Source organism: Geotrypetes seraphini, chromosome 1 (genome assembly GCF_902459505.1).
Source record: "Geotrypetes seraphini chromosome 1, aGeoSer1.1, whole genome shotgun sequence".
In the NCBI taxonomy this organism is placed as follows: Eukaryota; Metazoa; Chordata; class Amphibia; order Gymnophiona; family Dermophiidae; genus Geotrypetes; species Geotrypetes seraphini.
The window spans coordinates 255,736,297-255,752,456 of record NC_047084.1 but is presented as its reverse complement, the minus strand read 5'-3'; the positions used below and the strand labels follow the sequence as shown (position 1 = coordinate 255,752,456).

General features: G+C 41.4%; 1 protein-coding gene across 1 annotated transcript in view; it reads right to left on the bottom strand.

The window, feature by feature from the left end:
• Nucleotides 1-16,160, bottom strand: part of MAN2B2 (mannosidase alpha class 2B member 2) — an 80,592-nt gene that overhangs the window by 32,151 nt on the left and 32,281 nt on the right. Inside the window, exons 8-10 of the mRNA XM_033949656.1 lie at nt 14,786-14,976; nt 11,241-11,427; nt 5,312-5,445 (exon numbers count right to left, since the gene is read on the bottom strand). Coding sequence (XP_033805547.1) covers nt 5,312-5,445; nt 11,241-11,427; nt 14,786-14,976 — 512 coding nt within the window. The remainder of the gene's footprint in view (nt 1-5,311; nt 5,446-11,240; nt 11,428-14,785; nt 14,977-16,160) is intronic.

Below are 16,160 nucleotides of genomic sequence, written 5' to 3'. Positions count from 1 at the left end.
CATATGGGATGAGATACTTATCTAAGAATGATGGGGAGTGGGTGAGTTTAATTTTGAATACAAGTAGGAGTATTTTATATATTGTTCGATGGGAAACCGGTAGCCATGAGCTTCAAAGAGTAGCGGAGTGACGTGGTCATATTTTCTTGCATTGTGGATTAGTTTGATGGCTGTATTTTGGATTAGTTGTAATCGGCGGATTTTTGAGTTATACCATGCTATAAAGAGTTGCAATAATCATAAGAACATAAGAAATTGCCTCCGCTGAAGCAGACCAGAGGTCTATCTCGCCCAGCGATCCGCTCCCACGGCGGCCCATCAGGCCCAATGCCTGAGCAGTGGTCCCTGACTTGTGAAATAATCAAGAAATGAATTAGGGTTTGAATAGAGGCGGGTTCAAGAACGGAGGTTATACTGTAGAGTGAATTAGTCGAAGTTTGTAAAAGCATTTTTTGGTGACTGAACTGATTTGGTTGTGATAGGTGAGGTCTTTATCTAGGATGATTCTTAGTAGTTTAACTTTGGGTTCAATTTGGATTTGCCGGGATTTAATACAGATTGGTCCTTTTAAAGTTTCGTTATTTTTCCCTCTACATAACACACTTGGCACTTACCATATCAAAATGTCACTAGCTCCTAGACTTCAAATAGCAAAAACCCCACTTCTGAAAAAGTGGCACTCCAAATCAGGAGTGTAGCTACATGTGGGCCCAAGCCCACCCATTTTCCCCAGGACTCACCCAGAAGTGCTGCACACCAACCATCCATAATGTAACATCCTTTGCTCCTTTCCCTCCCTCCCCTTCTGGGTGGGTCATGCATATCTCCCCTGAGTCTCTGGTATATCCCCCCACCCACTCTTTTCTTTCTTCCTCTGGGTTGCTCTGGCATATCCACCCAGCTCCCCGTGTGGTGTAACCTTACATTTTTATGCTGCAGAGTAGCAATTCATATTGGATGGCTTCAGGGCCTTCTTTCTGCCGCATCCCACTTTAACATTAACAGGAAATTACATCAGAGAGGGCAGGATGTGGCAAAAGGAAGGCCCTGGAGCAGGCTTTTGTGAATCATTACTCTGTGGCCCAAAAATGTAAGGTAGACACACTGCACAGGGAGCTGGGCGGATATGCCAGAATGACTCAGAGGGGTAGGGAAAAGAGTGGGCTAGAGGATATAGCAGAGACTTGGGGGGGGGGGGAGATTTATATGCAAGATCTGCCTGTAAGGGGAGGGAAGGAAGAAAGAAGATGCTGGACATATAGATGGAGGGGGAACTTGGAGAAGGGAGAGGTCCTGGACCTACGATAGGAGGAAGACTAGAGCTGAAGGCAGAGGGGGGCTGGAGGGACAAGAGAAAGGTGCTGGACCTATGGAAAGGGGGGAGGGGCTGGATGGAAGGAAGAGAGGTCCTGAACCACATTATAAATCCTAAGGTCAGGGAGCCCTAGACCTCCTTGGTCTTTAGCTTTGGTTAATTTATGGTAGCTCTCTTACAGCTAATTCTAGCTGTCTTAGAGTTCCAGATAAAACAACAGACAATAGAGCAGAAGTTGAATTTATCACTTGTATGGGTACAAAGATTTAGGGAAAAGTACCATATTTACTAAAGTTATAAGCCGTATTAATGATCCTGCCTTCATGGAAAATAGGGAGTAGGCAGGACTCAGCAGAGAGGAAGGCCTGAAGCCGGCAACAGCAGCTAACTGTAAACGCTGTTGCTGCCCAAAGAAATTAAAGATGCCAGGCCTTGGAGCACCCAGGGCAGACCGCTTCTCTCCCTGTAGCCGGGGCCCCTCTGAAAAGGAACATTTAGCTCTCCTTCCCATGCGAACCCCACCGACCCACCCCGAGTCAACCGAAAAACCTCCCTCCAGCACTCGTCGGCAGCTGCAGCACTCTAAGCAGGCTGCTTTGAAGTTTGCAGCCTTCTGCAAGTGATTCCCTCTGTCACGAAGCAGCCTGTTTAGAGTGCTGTGGCTACCGACGAGTGCTGGAGGGAGGTTTGTCGGTCTTCTCGTGGTGGGAGGGTCGATGAGGTGGGCCCGGGACGATGATGCTGGGGGGAGGCCAGGACAATGATGCTGATGCTGGGGGAGGGCCCGGGATGATGACACTGGGGGGGGGGGGGCGGGCAATGACTGCTGTAAATCCAGTGAAGGTAAGGGAGATGCCCAAACGGCCCCCCTGACCATTTTGGGCCCTATCCTTTAATCCGGCACTGATGGAGCCGTTCTCACAAACTGCCGGCGGCTGCCCCGAAGCTTTCCCTTTGCAGTGATCTGCCCTGTCAGAAACGCAAAATTGTGGTAGAGGGAAAACTTTGGGGCAGCCGCCGGCAGCTTGTGAGAGCAGCTACAGTGTCAGGGCCCTTCTGTGCAGGAAAATTTTGGCTATAGAGCCACGGTTTGCCGACCACTGCCCTAGTGTAAGTCCTTCTAGATGGGGATCACTCTCTGAATCTTCTCTGCTAAGGGTTCTAAGGAGAAGAGAAACAACACTGCCTTGGGTGACCCTCTTCATAAAGGCAGTTAAGAAATCAAAATAAATAAACAAACAGGGGTGGCTAGGGGCAACCCTGACTGGTTCAAAAGGGTCTGTTAAGCATCTGTTAAGCAGCTGTTAATAAGCAGCTGTGTAGCTGGTGTTTTATATACTATTAAAGAGCTACACTACATAACCATACATCCCTATGTGCCCAGCACGCAAGCCAAGAGTTCCTCCTACAAATACCCTCCTTCAAAGACATCATATACAAAAGCTCCAGGGCAAGAATGTTCTCAGTAATGGCTCCAAAATGGTGAAATGCCCTACCGAAGGAATTAAAGTTAGAAAAGGACACCGGAAAATTTAAGAAAGGTATAAAGACTATCCTTTTCTCAGACTACTTCAACTGAAATTATGAAGTTGACAGAGAGGAAGCTAAAACTTTTTGGGGGATACGTGTAAATAGATTATGCTTATTTGAAATGGCCAACCTTCTTAAGATGTGTGTAAATATAGTGTATTTAGTTGAAATGGTAACCTAGTATTATATGTGATATACATAAGATGATTGACTGGTATAAACGTGTGCATATAAGTAGGATGATCAATGTGCTGGTATTGATTATGACATAAATGTGTGCATAGAAGAAGGATGATCGATTATGTAAAAATATACCAGTATTAAAAACTCTGTATTGAAACACCTCTACAGAAGCCCCTTGTAACTCTGTATTGAGCCCATGTATTATAATACCTCACAGAAGCAGTAGTGGTACAGAAGCTCTCAATAAACAATATAAAACTTTCAACCAATCAACAAATGTACCCAAAATCCCAAATTTCCCCAGCATCCAAAACAAATGCTGCCAAGATATCATATCAAAAGCTTCTCCATATCCAAACTAGTTATAAGTGCCTTTTCTTGCATGTTATCATACTTGAGAATGCAGAATATATTTGGCTACAGAACCATGTGTGTTTTGGAGGACCATGGCTCAATGGAGCTGAAGAGGGCAGTCACTGAAGCCTGTACTGCTACCCGGAGGAGTGTGTGGCGCAGTGGTTGGATCTACAGCCTCAGCACCCTGGGGTTATGGGTTCAAACCCCACGCTGCTCCTTGTGACCCTGGGCGAGTCACTTAATCCTCCATAGCCCCAGGTACGTTAGATAGATTGTGAGCCCACCGGGACAGAGAGGGAAAAATGCTTGAGTACCTGATTGTAAAAACCGCTTAGATAACCTTGATAGGCGGTATATAAAATCCTAATAAACTTGAAACTTAATAAACTAATAAACTATTGGGATAGGGGCAGGACAAGGATACTTTAGGTAGTAGGGTTTTCTCTTTCAAAAATTGGCAACCCTATTGCCCACCTATCCAACCTGCTGGCAACCCCCAAAATTGCCTACGTCACTGCTCCAAATATGCACCTTAGAATGCTCACCTCTTGTTAGCAGGTGCAGACTGGAAAACAAATCAAGGTAGACTTCTATTAATCCCCAAAAAGAATCAACATTCCAGTAGACTATCTCACTTTGGCCACACATGTCAGTGCAAGCCAAGTTGTATCAGCTGTAGAGGCAGTACTCGGGACTTCTTGGACTCAGGTTTTTCCACGTATCTTCAACCCAAGGACTAGCAGGGACCCCTGAGGAAGACATTCTCGTCGAAACACGGACCGTGTTGGGTCCAACTCTCCCAGCAGACTGGATCCTAGAGGTTTTTTATGTGGCTTACTAAGTTGATATATCAATAAAGCCAATCTCAGGAACATCATTTTTCAACAGTGTTTTTTTGTTTCTCTTGGACTTTTTCCCTGTGGATTTTACGGGGTCAATTTCTTTGCTCTTACCACACATGTAGAACATTTACAGAGAAATCAGCAAAGTCAGAATAATTAATAAAAAAATTAGAATTAACTGAATTGAAAATCCATGAAACCAGACAATTCATGTGGAGCAACAAAAGAAAATAGAAACAGAAATGCATTTCCTCCTGTACTGAACAAAAAAACAAATAAACCAAGGTTATCAAAGATGAATATTCCTAAAGCTGACATTAGGAGGGAGAGAGCCCCGGTGCCAAAAGTAGGCCACTGGAAGAAGCTGAGGGACAGCAACAAGAATGTTTCAGGGCACCTGGAGGCTGGAAACTAACGTGGGTAGCAGCGCTTGTTTACTGCAAAGTGTATGCATGCCTACGAGGCAGGAACAGGTCCATTGTGGACATTATCTTGCATGGCAACTGTTAAGTAGCATCTTACCTATTCTTCCCTGACTCAGAGAAGTTTTGAAGGGAGCACAATGCCAGAACAATGCAAAAAACTATCATCAGGTCTAAGGTGGGATAGAAGGGATGGCTCCTCCATGCATGGGGTAGAAAAGGTAATATCCCCCGATCATTGATTTCCTCAAAAACATCACTGGTAGTCGAGCTGCCTCCCTCCAACCCGATCCCCTGCCCACAAAAATAATAATAATCCCTGGTGTCTGGTGGCACATCTCCCTCCTTCCCCTGCATTCTCCCCCGCCTCACTTAACACAATTTCCTGGTATACATTGGCACCCATCCTCATCTGTAAAATAAAAAAAATTAAATAAATCCGGATGCACGATATTCAAATAATTTAAAGTGGGCAGGAGAGGCCACTAAATCTATGCATCAGCTTACAGAATAGCCTTTAAAGATTTTAAAGGTCTCAAATATGTGTGGAAAATTATTTCAAGTAAAATTTGGGCTAACAGCCAAAGGGAAAATAAACAAGCAAAACTGCAAGATGTCTATTTTGCTAGCTTGATTAATAAAATGAAACTGAATAGAATTACCTGTGCTGGTACTGGATGTCCCATTTCATCAAACACATTCACAGTTGAGAAGCTCACGGGAAGGATAACAAAGGTTGTGATGTTCCAAGCAAGAGGGTTGTATACTATCACACTGTCTTCTATATTACTAGAATCTTTAAAATAAATTTAAAAAGCATTAGTGTTCAATTAAAGAGTCATAATTGGTTTTTTTTGGCCCTGTAGATTTCTTTCTACTACTTCAGGCTTTAGTTGTTTCAGAACCAGACTCTTGGGCAATTGCACCATAAGCCTTTGTTCAAAACTATCCATGGTCTCCCCTCCCCCCTTCTCCTATTTTACAGTCTGCCACTTAGCCCAGCCATTATAGTGACAGTCACTTGCCAGAGGCCATGAGTGGGATTCCCACCAGAAACCAGCAAGGCCAAATCCTGAGCTCATCCATTTAGGGGTATTAAAATTCTAGCCACAGAAGGCAGCAGGATCAACAAGCAAAGGGATTAAAAGTAGCAACCTGAGGAAGCAGAAGTAAGGAAAGAAACTAGGAAGGACAGGGGGAACAGGACTTGGGATGTCATGGGGGAATCAACTTGGTTGAAGGGAGGGAAAGCAGGAAAGGAAAAGGATTAAAGAAGGAGATTAGGAATTGGAGGTCATCTGGGTTTTAGGAGGAGGAAGAGCAAGTCATTTGGGATTAGGGATGACTGAGGATTTTAAGAAAAAGTGGGCAGAGGGGTAGTGCCAGAATTTGAGGGAAAAATAAGAGGGGGGTTGTGGACACTATGCAGGTATTTGGTCAACAAGTGAAGACTTGGCAATTAGGTACAGTAGGTATGAAAAGATGTGTTCACTGAATTAGTTAAGCTGAGAATGAGAACATGCACTATGATGCTAGATGGTAAAAGAAAGGTACAATTAAAGGCATACTACTTCTCCTTGGCCTTTAGCTCTTAATTTATTTCCTTTTGATGGCAACTTTTCTCAAAAGTTGCATTTCTGGCTTTATGAAATTAGTGTGGGCAGAACTAAATTCTCTGTTTCTTCCCCTACCATATTGTTCATCCCTTTCCCCCATCCTTTTTATTTTTATTGTAATCCGCTGATTCCCTCTTTCCTCATGTTCTCAATTGTATTTAATGTTTTGTTTTATTTTTTTGTTTCCTACCCTATTTAATTTTTACTTTGTTTATTTTAAATTTTTATTGTAAACCACTTAGATTTACCTTTGGGTTTATATTTACGGTATATTAAATAAACTGAACTTGAACTTGTGACAAAAGGGCTGAGAAGTACTGTAGACAACCTAGAAGGCATGAGAGAGGGTGAGAAGCAATTGAAAGAAACAGAGGTGCTATGGAGGGGTGGTACTGAAAGGGGTGAGAGGGTGGAAATGTCATTGGAGAGGTGCTAAAAGAGGGATAACAGATTGTGTAGAGGTTATGAGACAGAAGGAAAGATTAGAGGAGAGAGAACAAATGGAAAAGAAACCTTTTAAAAGGCATTGGCAGAAACTGAAAATGCCCAGGACAAACTCAATTTAAAAAATAAAATATGCAGACAAAAAAATTTTCAGTTGTTACAAATTGGCATCCATCAGCTTCATGAATATTTCTTACATTTTTGCACTTTTGCAAAGTTACTCACTTGTAGCAGGATGAATATTCTGTTTGTTGACATCATCTGATGGAGTCTGCTGCAGTGAGTGCTCCCAAGCGTTCCTTCTTAAAGCTTTTGGAAGTGGCTAACTGCACATGTACATGTCTTCCCACCCACTATGATGGCATGGGACCAGCTCAGTCTATTAAAATGGCTGAGAAAATTCAACTTCAAGGGGAAATTAATGGAGCAGTAAGAATATTCATCCTGCTGACGAACTATTTGATCAAACTGGCTGTCATAATAGGAATCTTGTCCTAGGCAGTAAGACGAAGTGAACATGTGTACAGAAGACCACATTCCAGTTCTGCAAATTTCCTCCTGGCTATTGATGAAGACATGGCTTCATTTATGAGCTGTGACATAATCAGCAGAGTTAGCCCAGTTTGGGCATAAGTGAAGGAGAAGAAGTCTGCAAGCCAACTGGAAAGAATGCATTTATTACTAGAAGACCCCATCCTGCTGCGGTCAAAAGAAACAAAAAGCTAGGTGGACTTTCTAAAAGCTTTAGTCCATAGAAGGCCAAGCTATCCTGCAGTCCAGAGTGTGCACATGCTTTCACCTTGATAGAGACAGGTCCTTCATAAAAATGTTGGCAGAACAATTGACTGGTTAAGGTGGAACTCCAAAACTATCATAGGAAGAAACTTAGAATGAGTGTGCGAAACCACTCAGACCTCGATTCTAAAAAATAAAATCGGCATTTAACACGGTCGCTAAACTGGTTTCCGACGATTTAGCCTGCATGCATTTTAGCGGCAGATTATCAATACAGTTATGGCGGTCTTTTGCGAGCTTTCTAACAGTCTCCGACACTGCCATGCAAATGGGCTCTTCAGTATTCAAACGAGCACTCCAGTGGATTCTAAGCCAGCAATTATTCATATGCACTTGATGAGTTTGTGATCTTGAGATTCAGTATACCCTCATTATAATAATAATAATTATTAGATTGGTCTTATTGGACAGTAGAGATGAGATTGGTCTTATTGGACAGTAGGACATTTTATCACATTGGATTATAATAGTGCAGTATTACAAGTATATTTAGACACTTTCCGATTATGGCTTTTGATTTTTAGTGTCCTTAATTTTTTTACATGGTCAGAAATAGAGTTTTATAAAGGATACAACGCAGGCAACCAGAACCAGCCCTAACAGTGCACAAATCCTCTCATACAAAGTTACAGCTGTTCTGAGGTATACTGCAACTGCACCCAAACTATGCTCTCAGGAATGCCTATACAAGAGCCACATACAAGTAGGCTCATTTTTTCAGTGTGTTTACTTTTTACACGAGTAATTTTATATAATCCTTTTTCTGTATGCAAAATGTGCCTTATATGGAAGGAAAGTTTCATAACATTATCTCCATGGAGAGTAATTTTATGACAGGCTGCCAATGTATAAAGAGAGAGAGTAGGGGCTCCTTTTACGAAGGTGCGCTAAGCGTTTTAGCGCACGCACCGGATTAGTGCGCGCTAGCCAAAAATCTACCGCCTGCTCAAAAGGAGGCAGTAGTGGCTAGCGCGCGCTATTCCGCGCGTTAACCCTTTCAGGACCATAAGGATCGTAGGCCAATTTTTGTGGTTTTGACGACATTTTTATGGTAAAAAGGGCTTGCAGATGCCAAAAAATTGATTTTTTTTGTGAAATATCATTATTTTTTTAAAAAAAAATCACACTTCTGGCTTATGGACAGTGTGGCAAGTGAATCTTCTCGTCAATCTGGCAACGACGCTAATGAATGAATGTCGGAACCAGTTTGTTTACATAAAGGCAGTATCATATGGAATCCGTACATATCAAATTTAGAACTGTAGACTATCCCAATCAAAATTTATAGGATTTTAAAGTTATGGGACAAATATGTCCCTTGGTCCTGAAAGGGTTAAGGCCCTAACGCGCCTTCGTAAAAGGAGCCCTAGGTGTTTATTTCCAGCCTATTTTATAAAGCCTCTGATTCTTTATAAAACACTAAACTTAAAGCAAGATTAATTATGGCAGGATTAAAGCCAAGAACATTTATACCTGCTGAGGAGCAGGCATACGTATTCCTGCATAAAACACATGCATGCTCACATATTTTATAAACAATGCATTTATACGAGGGGCATTCAATAATTTATCTACCAGAGTATAAAACAGTAGCAAGCGTGTTGAAACAAGTTGGTGCATGTTGTGACATGTTTCAAGGTTACTCTTACACAGTGGCGACTCAGTGTGAGTCTAGCATTCCAAGAAACAGGATGTCAGGAAAGTACTTGTGCGAATCAAGTTAAGAAACTGCTAGATTTGGAGCAACATTCAGTGATAAAATTTCTCACAAAAGAAGGGAAAAAGCCAAAGGAAATCCATGCATGACTGCTGTTTATGGTGAGTCTGCCCCATCATCCTACAAAGTAAAATTTTTCATCAGATGGGAGACTCTTTGCACAGAATGGAAGACTGTCATCTGCATGCAACGTGAGTCATGGGCTAACAAAGACTGGTTTCTTCTGGATGCTAACTGTGTGCCCCAGTGAGTGCTTAAGTTTTGATTCTTTGCTGCAAAGACATATTTCCAAGGACACCAACAGTGCTGCAAATGTGCAACTAAGCAGAGCATTCCATATATGGGCACGGGAATCTAGGTGCTGTTATGTCCCAAAAGGGGAACTGGCCTACCCATGTGAAGAAAAGAAAGTTTGAGAAATATTCCTGTTATGGGCACCCCCGGGGAGGAGAGAGGTGTGGACTGGGGGTGGGATAGACAGGTGGCATATTTGCACATTTAGGGATGTTACATGAATAGAGTTGGAGGTGGGTTTTGCAAAACAAAGAAAAATATCCTGTATATAACTTCATGCTTTTTCAAGGCGGGGTAGAGAGCTCTACATACATTCAGAAATGTGCTGGCCTCTGTCTGTATAATCTCTCCACTTTATTTCCATACTGATAATACAAGTTTCTTTCTGGTATGCTTATGCTGCTACAATTTTTTATACTAACAATAAAAAATACTGTCTGTTTTGGAACATACAATGCGCGTCTGTGGTCATTCTGTAGCAAGGATTCATTGGAGTAGTATTGCAGCCAACTACTTACTTCAACCCGAGTCTGATCAAATATTTACAAATTTTTGACAATTTTGTGGCACACTTCTTCACTAGACTTTCTAGGTTTGATCACACTATCACACTACTCCAACAAGGTATTTCTTCTATTTGCCCCATCATTAGGAAAGATTCATTTTGAGGAAACTATGAAATGTTCCTGTTCAATTGCAAGTTCAAGAGTAAGGAAACAACTGCCTTTTGCTCTTAGAGCACAGACTGATGCTAAATCCCTCTTTCAGAAAATCAGTAAAAACAAAATTGTTTAATCGATTTGTAACCTAAGGATTCATTGTTTTATTTCTTTTATCTGTATGTAGCTATCTGATGATTTTACATTGTGCCTTTTCTCTGATTATCCAGCACTTCTTATTGTAAACCGCTTCAAACTATTATGGCTTTGGCGGTGTATAAGAATAAAATTATTATTATTGTTATTATTTACTAAGCTGTGGTAGAGGTTTCTACTGCAGCCCGGAGTGCTAAACGCTGATCCGATGCTTTTGAGTGTTAGAGCATTTAGCACTCCAGGCTGCGGTAGAAACCTCTACCGCAGCTTAGTAAAAGGGGTATATATCATTTAAAAAACCCAAATTAAACAGATATTTGTTTAGATAAGCATATGGTACAACCATTGATGGTCAAGCATAATATGTATGTTTTTCGAAAGTAACAGCAGGTATTACAATTTTGTGATGGTGGGGCAGAAAAAGCATGCAAAAGATGTTTAGTATTATTATTTTTAGCATTTATGTTGTGTATGAGTGCTCCTGTGTTTTACCCCCTCTTCTACAAAGCCGCGCAGTAACAGCCCCAAAGCCCATAGAGATTTAAAGGGCTTCGGGGCTGTTGCTGTGCGGCTTTAATCTTTATGACATTAACCCCTAAATGTAAGACAATCAAGGGTTTCTTCAATATCACTTCAAGCAGAAAAAAATCCCGTTGGTTAAAAAGCACATATTTCTTTAATTCCACTTAGCTGAAATGTAATTATCTAATTCTCCTCCCCTTTTACAAAAGTGTAAAAGTGGTTTTTAGCACTGGCTAAAGAGATCCTATGAGCATTGGGAGCAGCACAGAATTCAGCACGTCAGCCTGTGCTAAAAACCGCTTCTACGGTTTTGTAAAAGGGGGGGTCTATTTGGAATATATATGATTCTTATATTTTAATAGTTTAAGAATAAAAAAATCAAATGTACCAGGTCTTCCAGAATCTTTAGTGGAAGTGGAAGAAGAGAATACTCCTTTGTTCTCAGCATGGAAGGTGTCTAAAATTATAGATGCCATCAGCTTCTTCACTGCATACATGCCTTGCATTAGGTTAGTCATGTACATATCCTGCACCTTGGGGGATTCAGTACCTGTTATCCCATCATGGTGTTGAACCTTCACAAACAATACCAGAAAAATATAATTATTTTAGGAGGGGGAGTAACAATCTAAGCTTTGTGGCCTGAGTGAAAGCTGTACCATGATAACCATGTGACACCTCAACTGTCATGGCACATGAATAGCATGAATCAAATGGGTAGATCCTATTGAGAAGGAAGAAAGATTCTTGAAATGTCTTATAGGCTAGCTAGAGTTCAATGTAAACATAGAAACATGATGGCTGATAAAGGCCAAATGGCCCATCCAGTCTGCCCATCCTCAGCATCCACTATCTCCTCCTCTCCCTAAGAGATCCCAAATGCCTGTCCCACACTTTCTTGAATTCAGACAGTCTTTGTCTCCACCACCTCTACTGAGAGACTATTCCAAGCATCTACTACCCTTTCTGTAAAAGAGCATTTTCTTAAATTACTCCTGAGCCTATCACCTCTTACACTTAACTCATTCCGGAGCTTCCTTTCAAATGAAAGAGACTCGCCTCATGTGTATTTATGCCACATAAGTATTTAGTCAAACAAAGGGCAGTGTATAGTTACTAATCTTGTCCACAGTAGTTACTAAATAATTATAAATCAACACCAAAGTGCATAGTGAAAACTAATCACAAACTAGCACAGTTAGTACCACGGGAGCGTCAGAATACCAGCTGGGTCATAAGAGGTGTAGCTGCAGAGCAAGCTAAGTACATGCTCTATAAATACTAAATGCAATGACCAGTTTAACTTATGAAAAATATACAAAAGAAAATATTTAAGAAGAAAATTTTAAGATTAAATTAAAAGAAATTAAAAATACAAAAAAATACAAAATAATTTTTCAATAGAAGAAATATCAAAGGGACTAATGAGGTGTCCAGTAGACCAGAATCTTATGACTCAGCTGGTATTCTGAAGCTCCCGTGGTACTAACTGAGCTAGTTTGTGATTACTTCTCACTATGCACTTTGGTGTTGATTTATAATTACAGTGGTACCTTGGATTACGAGCCTAATCCATTCCAGGAGCATGCTCGTAATCCAAAATGCTCGTTTATCAAAGCGAGTTTCCCCATAGGAAATAATGGAAACTGGCTTTGATACGTTCCCCCTCCCAAGGCCATCCCTGCGATCCGGCACCCTCCCTTCTGCAATTGGGCGATCGGGCACCCCCCCCCACCGCTTCTTACTGTCTTCTGGGCCTGGGCACCGGCACCGGCATGTCCTGTGCGTTGGTGCCGGTGCCTGAAGATCTGCCTCCTCTTCTTGTTGGGCCTTGAGCATCTGCACATGCTCAAGGCCTACGAGTTCACGTTGCCTTGGTTTCCGAGGCGCCGATTTTGCGAATGTTTTGCTCGTCTTGCAAAACACTCGCAAACCGGTACACTCGTAAACTGAGGTACCACTGTATTTATTAACTACTGTACATAAGTATTTAAACATCTCTATCATCTCCCCTCTCCTGCCTTTCCTCCAAAGTATACATATTGAGATTTTTAAGTCTGTCCCCATATGCTTTATAATGAAGACCACCGACCATTTTAGTAGCCTTCCTCTGGACCGACTCCATCCTGTTTATATCTTTTTGAAAGTGTGGTCTCCAGAATCTTATACAGGGGCATCAAAACCCCCTTTTTCCTACTGGCCCTATGCACCTTAGCATCCTCCTTTTTAACCTGTTTGGTTACCTTAAGATCATCATCACATACTATCACACCCAAGTTCCATTCCTCTTTCATGCACAAAAGTTCTTTACCCCCTAAACTGTGCCATTCCCTGGGGTTTTTGTAGCTCAAATGCATGACTTTGTAGTGTATGCCATGCTTGCCTCCCAGCATGGCCTCCACTGCCTCAGATTTTTTTTTCCAAAATATTTTTTTTTCCAAAATTAAACTTCTATCAGTCCAGCAGCAAGAAGTAGATGGTCCATGGTTTTGTTTTGTTTTTTTTGCTGGGCTCGCTCAATGATAGCTAAGCTCCTGCCTCGATGCATTACCATTCCAGCATTCTTAGAAGCCTAATGAAATCATTCCAGTAGGCTTCTAAGAATGCTGGAATGGTAATGCATCGAGACATTCCAGTACTGTTTAGGATTTAGGATTATGACCACCACTCAATGAAAGTTGCCCCAGTATTTTCTTAGAAGTTCAATGCAATCATATCTCCGCAGTGTAGATCTATAACACTTTCTAACTGCGACAGTGCAGAGAGGAGATGGGCACTGTTTACAATTGCTTCAAATCAAGCCTTATCCACACAAATGTTCAATATTAACAATCAACGAACTTATAAACCCAATAAGAAGAATGACAAAATAGTATATTCTCGAAAATCCTTCCTGGATAGTGTGAGAATAGCAGGAGTCAATATATGTTGATGAATATGTTGAGCGCCATTTTTCTTTCCTGCCTTGTGAGTGGTGATCGCTGGAGAATTGATCTGTGAGCCTTTGTAAGCAATATGAGAGATTCCCGAAGAAGGAGGTTTTTCCCTCGAAACGGAAGCCATTGAATACAAAATCAACACGTGGATTATATGGCTTTTCCACATATTACAGCCAAATGATAAGTACTGTGCCAATCTTTATTATTACTATGATTTCCAGCTAAAGAACTTTGCAAATCTCTCTCACTGTAGGCTTGATTTGAATCATGCACGCTGACTTGTGCTTGAATAACAGGAGCCAACTTGTAGTGTTTTTAAAGATTTTTTCACTATATTTCACTGAGGCATGTTCATGCACTTTGAAAACCACCATTGGAGAGAGTCCAACCCCGTGTGGGTATAAACAGTGACGACTTGCACTTTGATCTTCCCGATCATAGTTGTGTTAACTGAGGACTCCTCCTTCACCCAATAATTTGATTGATATTCATCAACACTTATTGGCTCCTGCTATTCTCACATTATCCAGGAAGGATTTTTGAGATAATACAATATTAACAATCAGCACCTAACATGGGAGCTCACCAGTACAGTCCGGTGTTATAATATTCGCCAGCTTGCTCAACAAGAAATACAGAACAAATACAACTCTGAATCCCCGAGCAGTCTGGATTTTTGGACCTGTATTCTATAGAACTACTAAAGGAAAGAAATTCAGGATCTATCTGAAGTTCACTAGATTAAGTTCTGATGACTGAATCAGTGCCAAGGATTGCCACTCTATCTAAAAGAGATAGGAAAACAATTCCATACAGAACAGGCTCTTACCTTGAGTTATTAGGTTAGGTGCCCTCTTGTGGAATTACCCCCATAGTGCCACAGAAAATCCATAGATAGGGCCACCTAAGGCTCTTATTCAAAGGCAGTTGTCCAGATATTGGAGCCAATATAATCTCTTTATCATGCCATTAACTTAGAAAAGAAAATACACACCTCAGACACTGCCCATCGAAGGATGCGAAGTTGCTGTAGAGCCCACATTTTACAGACGGAACCGGATGGAAAATTCAGAATGTATTGTGTGAATGCAGACTCTCCGGCATACAAAAGGGAACTTGCTTTTCGGGCAACTCCTTTTAACACATTACGAGAAGTGTAGAAACCTGTCCATGCCTGAAAAGGATCTGAATGGCATTTTAGTAAGCATTATTGACACTAAAACATATTTTAGAATTCATATAAAAAAAGTATATCTACTGAATATATAAATAAATAAATAAATAAATAAATAAATAAATATATATATATATATATATATATATATACACACATACATAAATACATAATTAGGAGGTAAGGGTTAGATTCTGTAAATGATGTCCAAAGATAGGTGCTAAAATAATGTGCATTAAACCTGAATTCTATAGAGACAGTTCCACACGAATCACAGATCTGCACTCAAAATTGAATGTATACAGAATTTGGGGGAATTAGGAAGCAATTGTATAACTGCCTAAACAAAAATAAATATACATGTACTTTTTGATATCTAGACATTGCTGTATTTTTTAGTACATTAATATTATACTCTGAAGATTACTCCAAGAAAAAATACACACGGTTACAACTATGAACTCCAGAAAACAAATGTACATTTTTTAAAAAAACCCAAATTATGCCTGTATGCAGTCTTCGCCAACTTAGCCTCTAGGGATGTCAAACTGTAGGTAAACTTACAAATAATAATAAATCAAGAATTTACTCTGGGGCGACCACCTCCGAAGCAGAGCATACTGGAGAGGACGCATGTGGGCCTGAGCCCACCTCACTACGTCTAGAGAAGCCGCCATCAACCCCAAGACTTGGAAGAAATCCTGCGCCCAAGGACACCGGTCCGCCATAAGCAGGCAAAACTGAGATTGCAATTTGCTTACTCGGGCCTCTAGGAGGAAGACCTTCCCAAGGAGGTGTCGAACAGAACCTCAAGTAACTCCAGGTGCTGAGATGGGGCCATCTGACTCTTGGAAAGATTGACCACCCATCCCAGTGACTGCAGAAACTCCATCACCCGAGTCGTGACCCGGGTGCTCTACTGAGACAACTTCGCCCGAATCAGCCAGTCGTCCAGGTAAGGATGCACCAGAATGCCCTCTGTCTGCAAGGCTGCCGCAGACGACCACTATAACCTTGGTTAACGTCTGTGGAGCTGTGGCCAGACCAAAAGGAAGTGCACAGAACTGATAGTGCTGACCCAAGATTGCAAAGCGAAGGAAGCACTGATTGGAGGCCCGAACTGGAACATGCAAGTAGGCCTCCGACAGGGCGAGAAAGGTTAAATAATCCCCCAGCTGAACCGCCAGAATCAGGT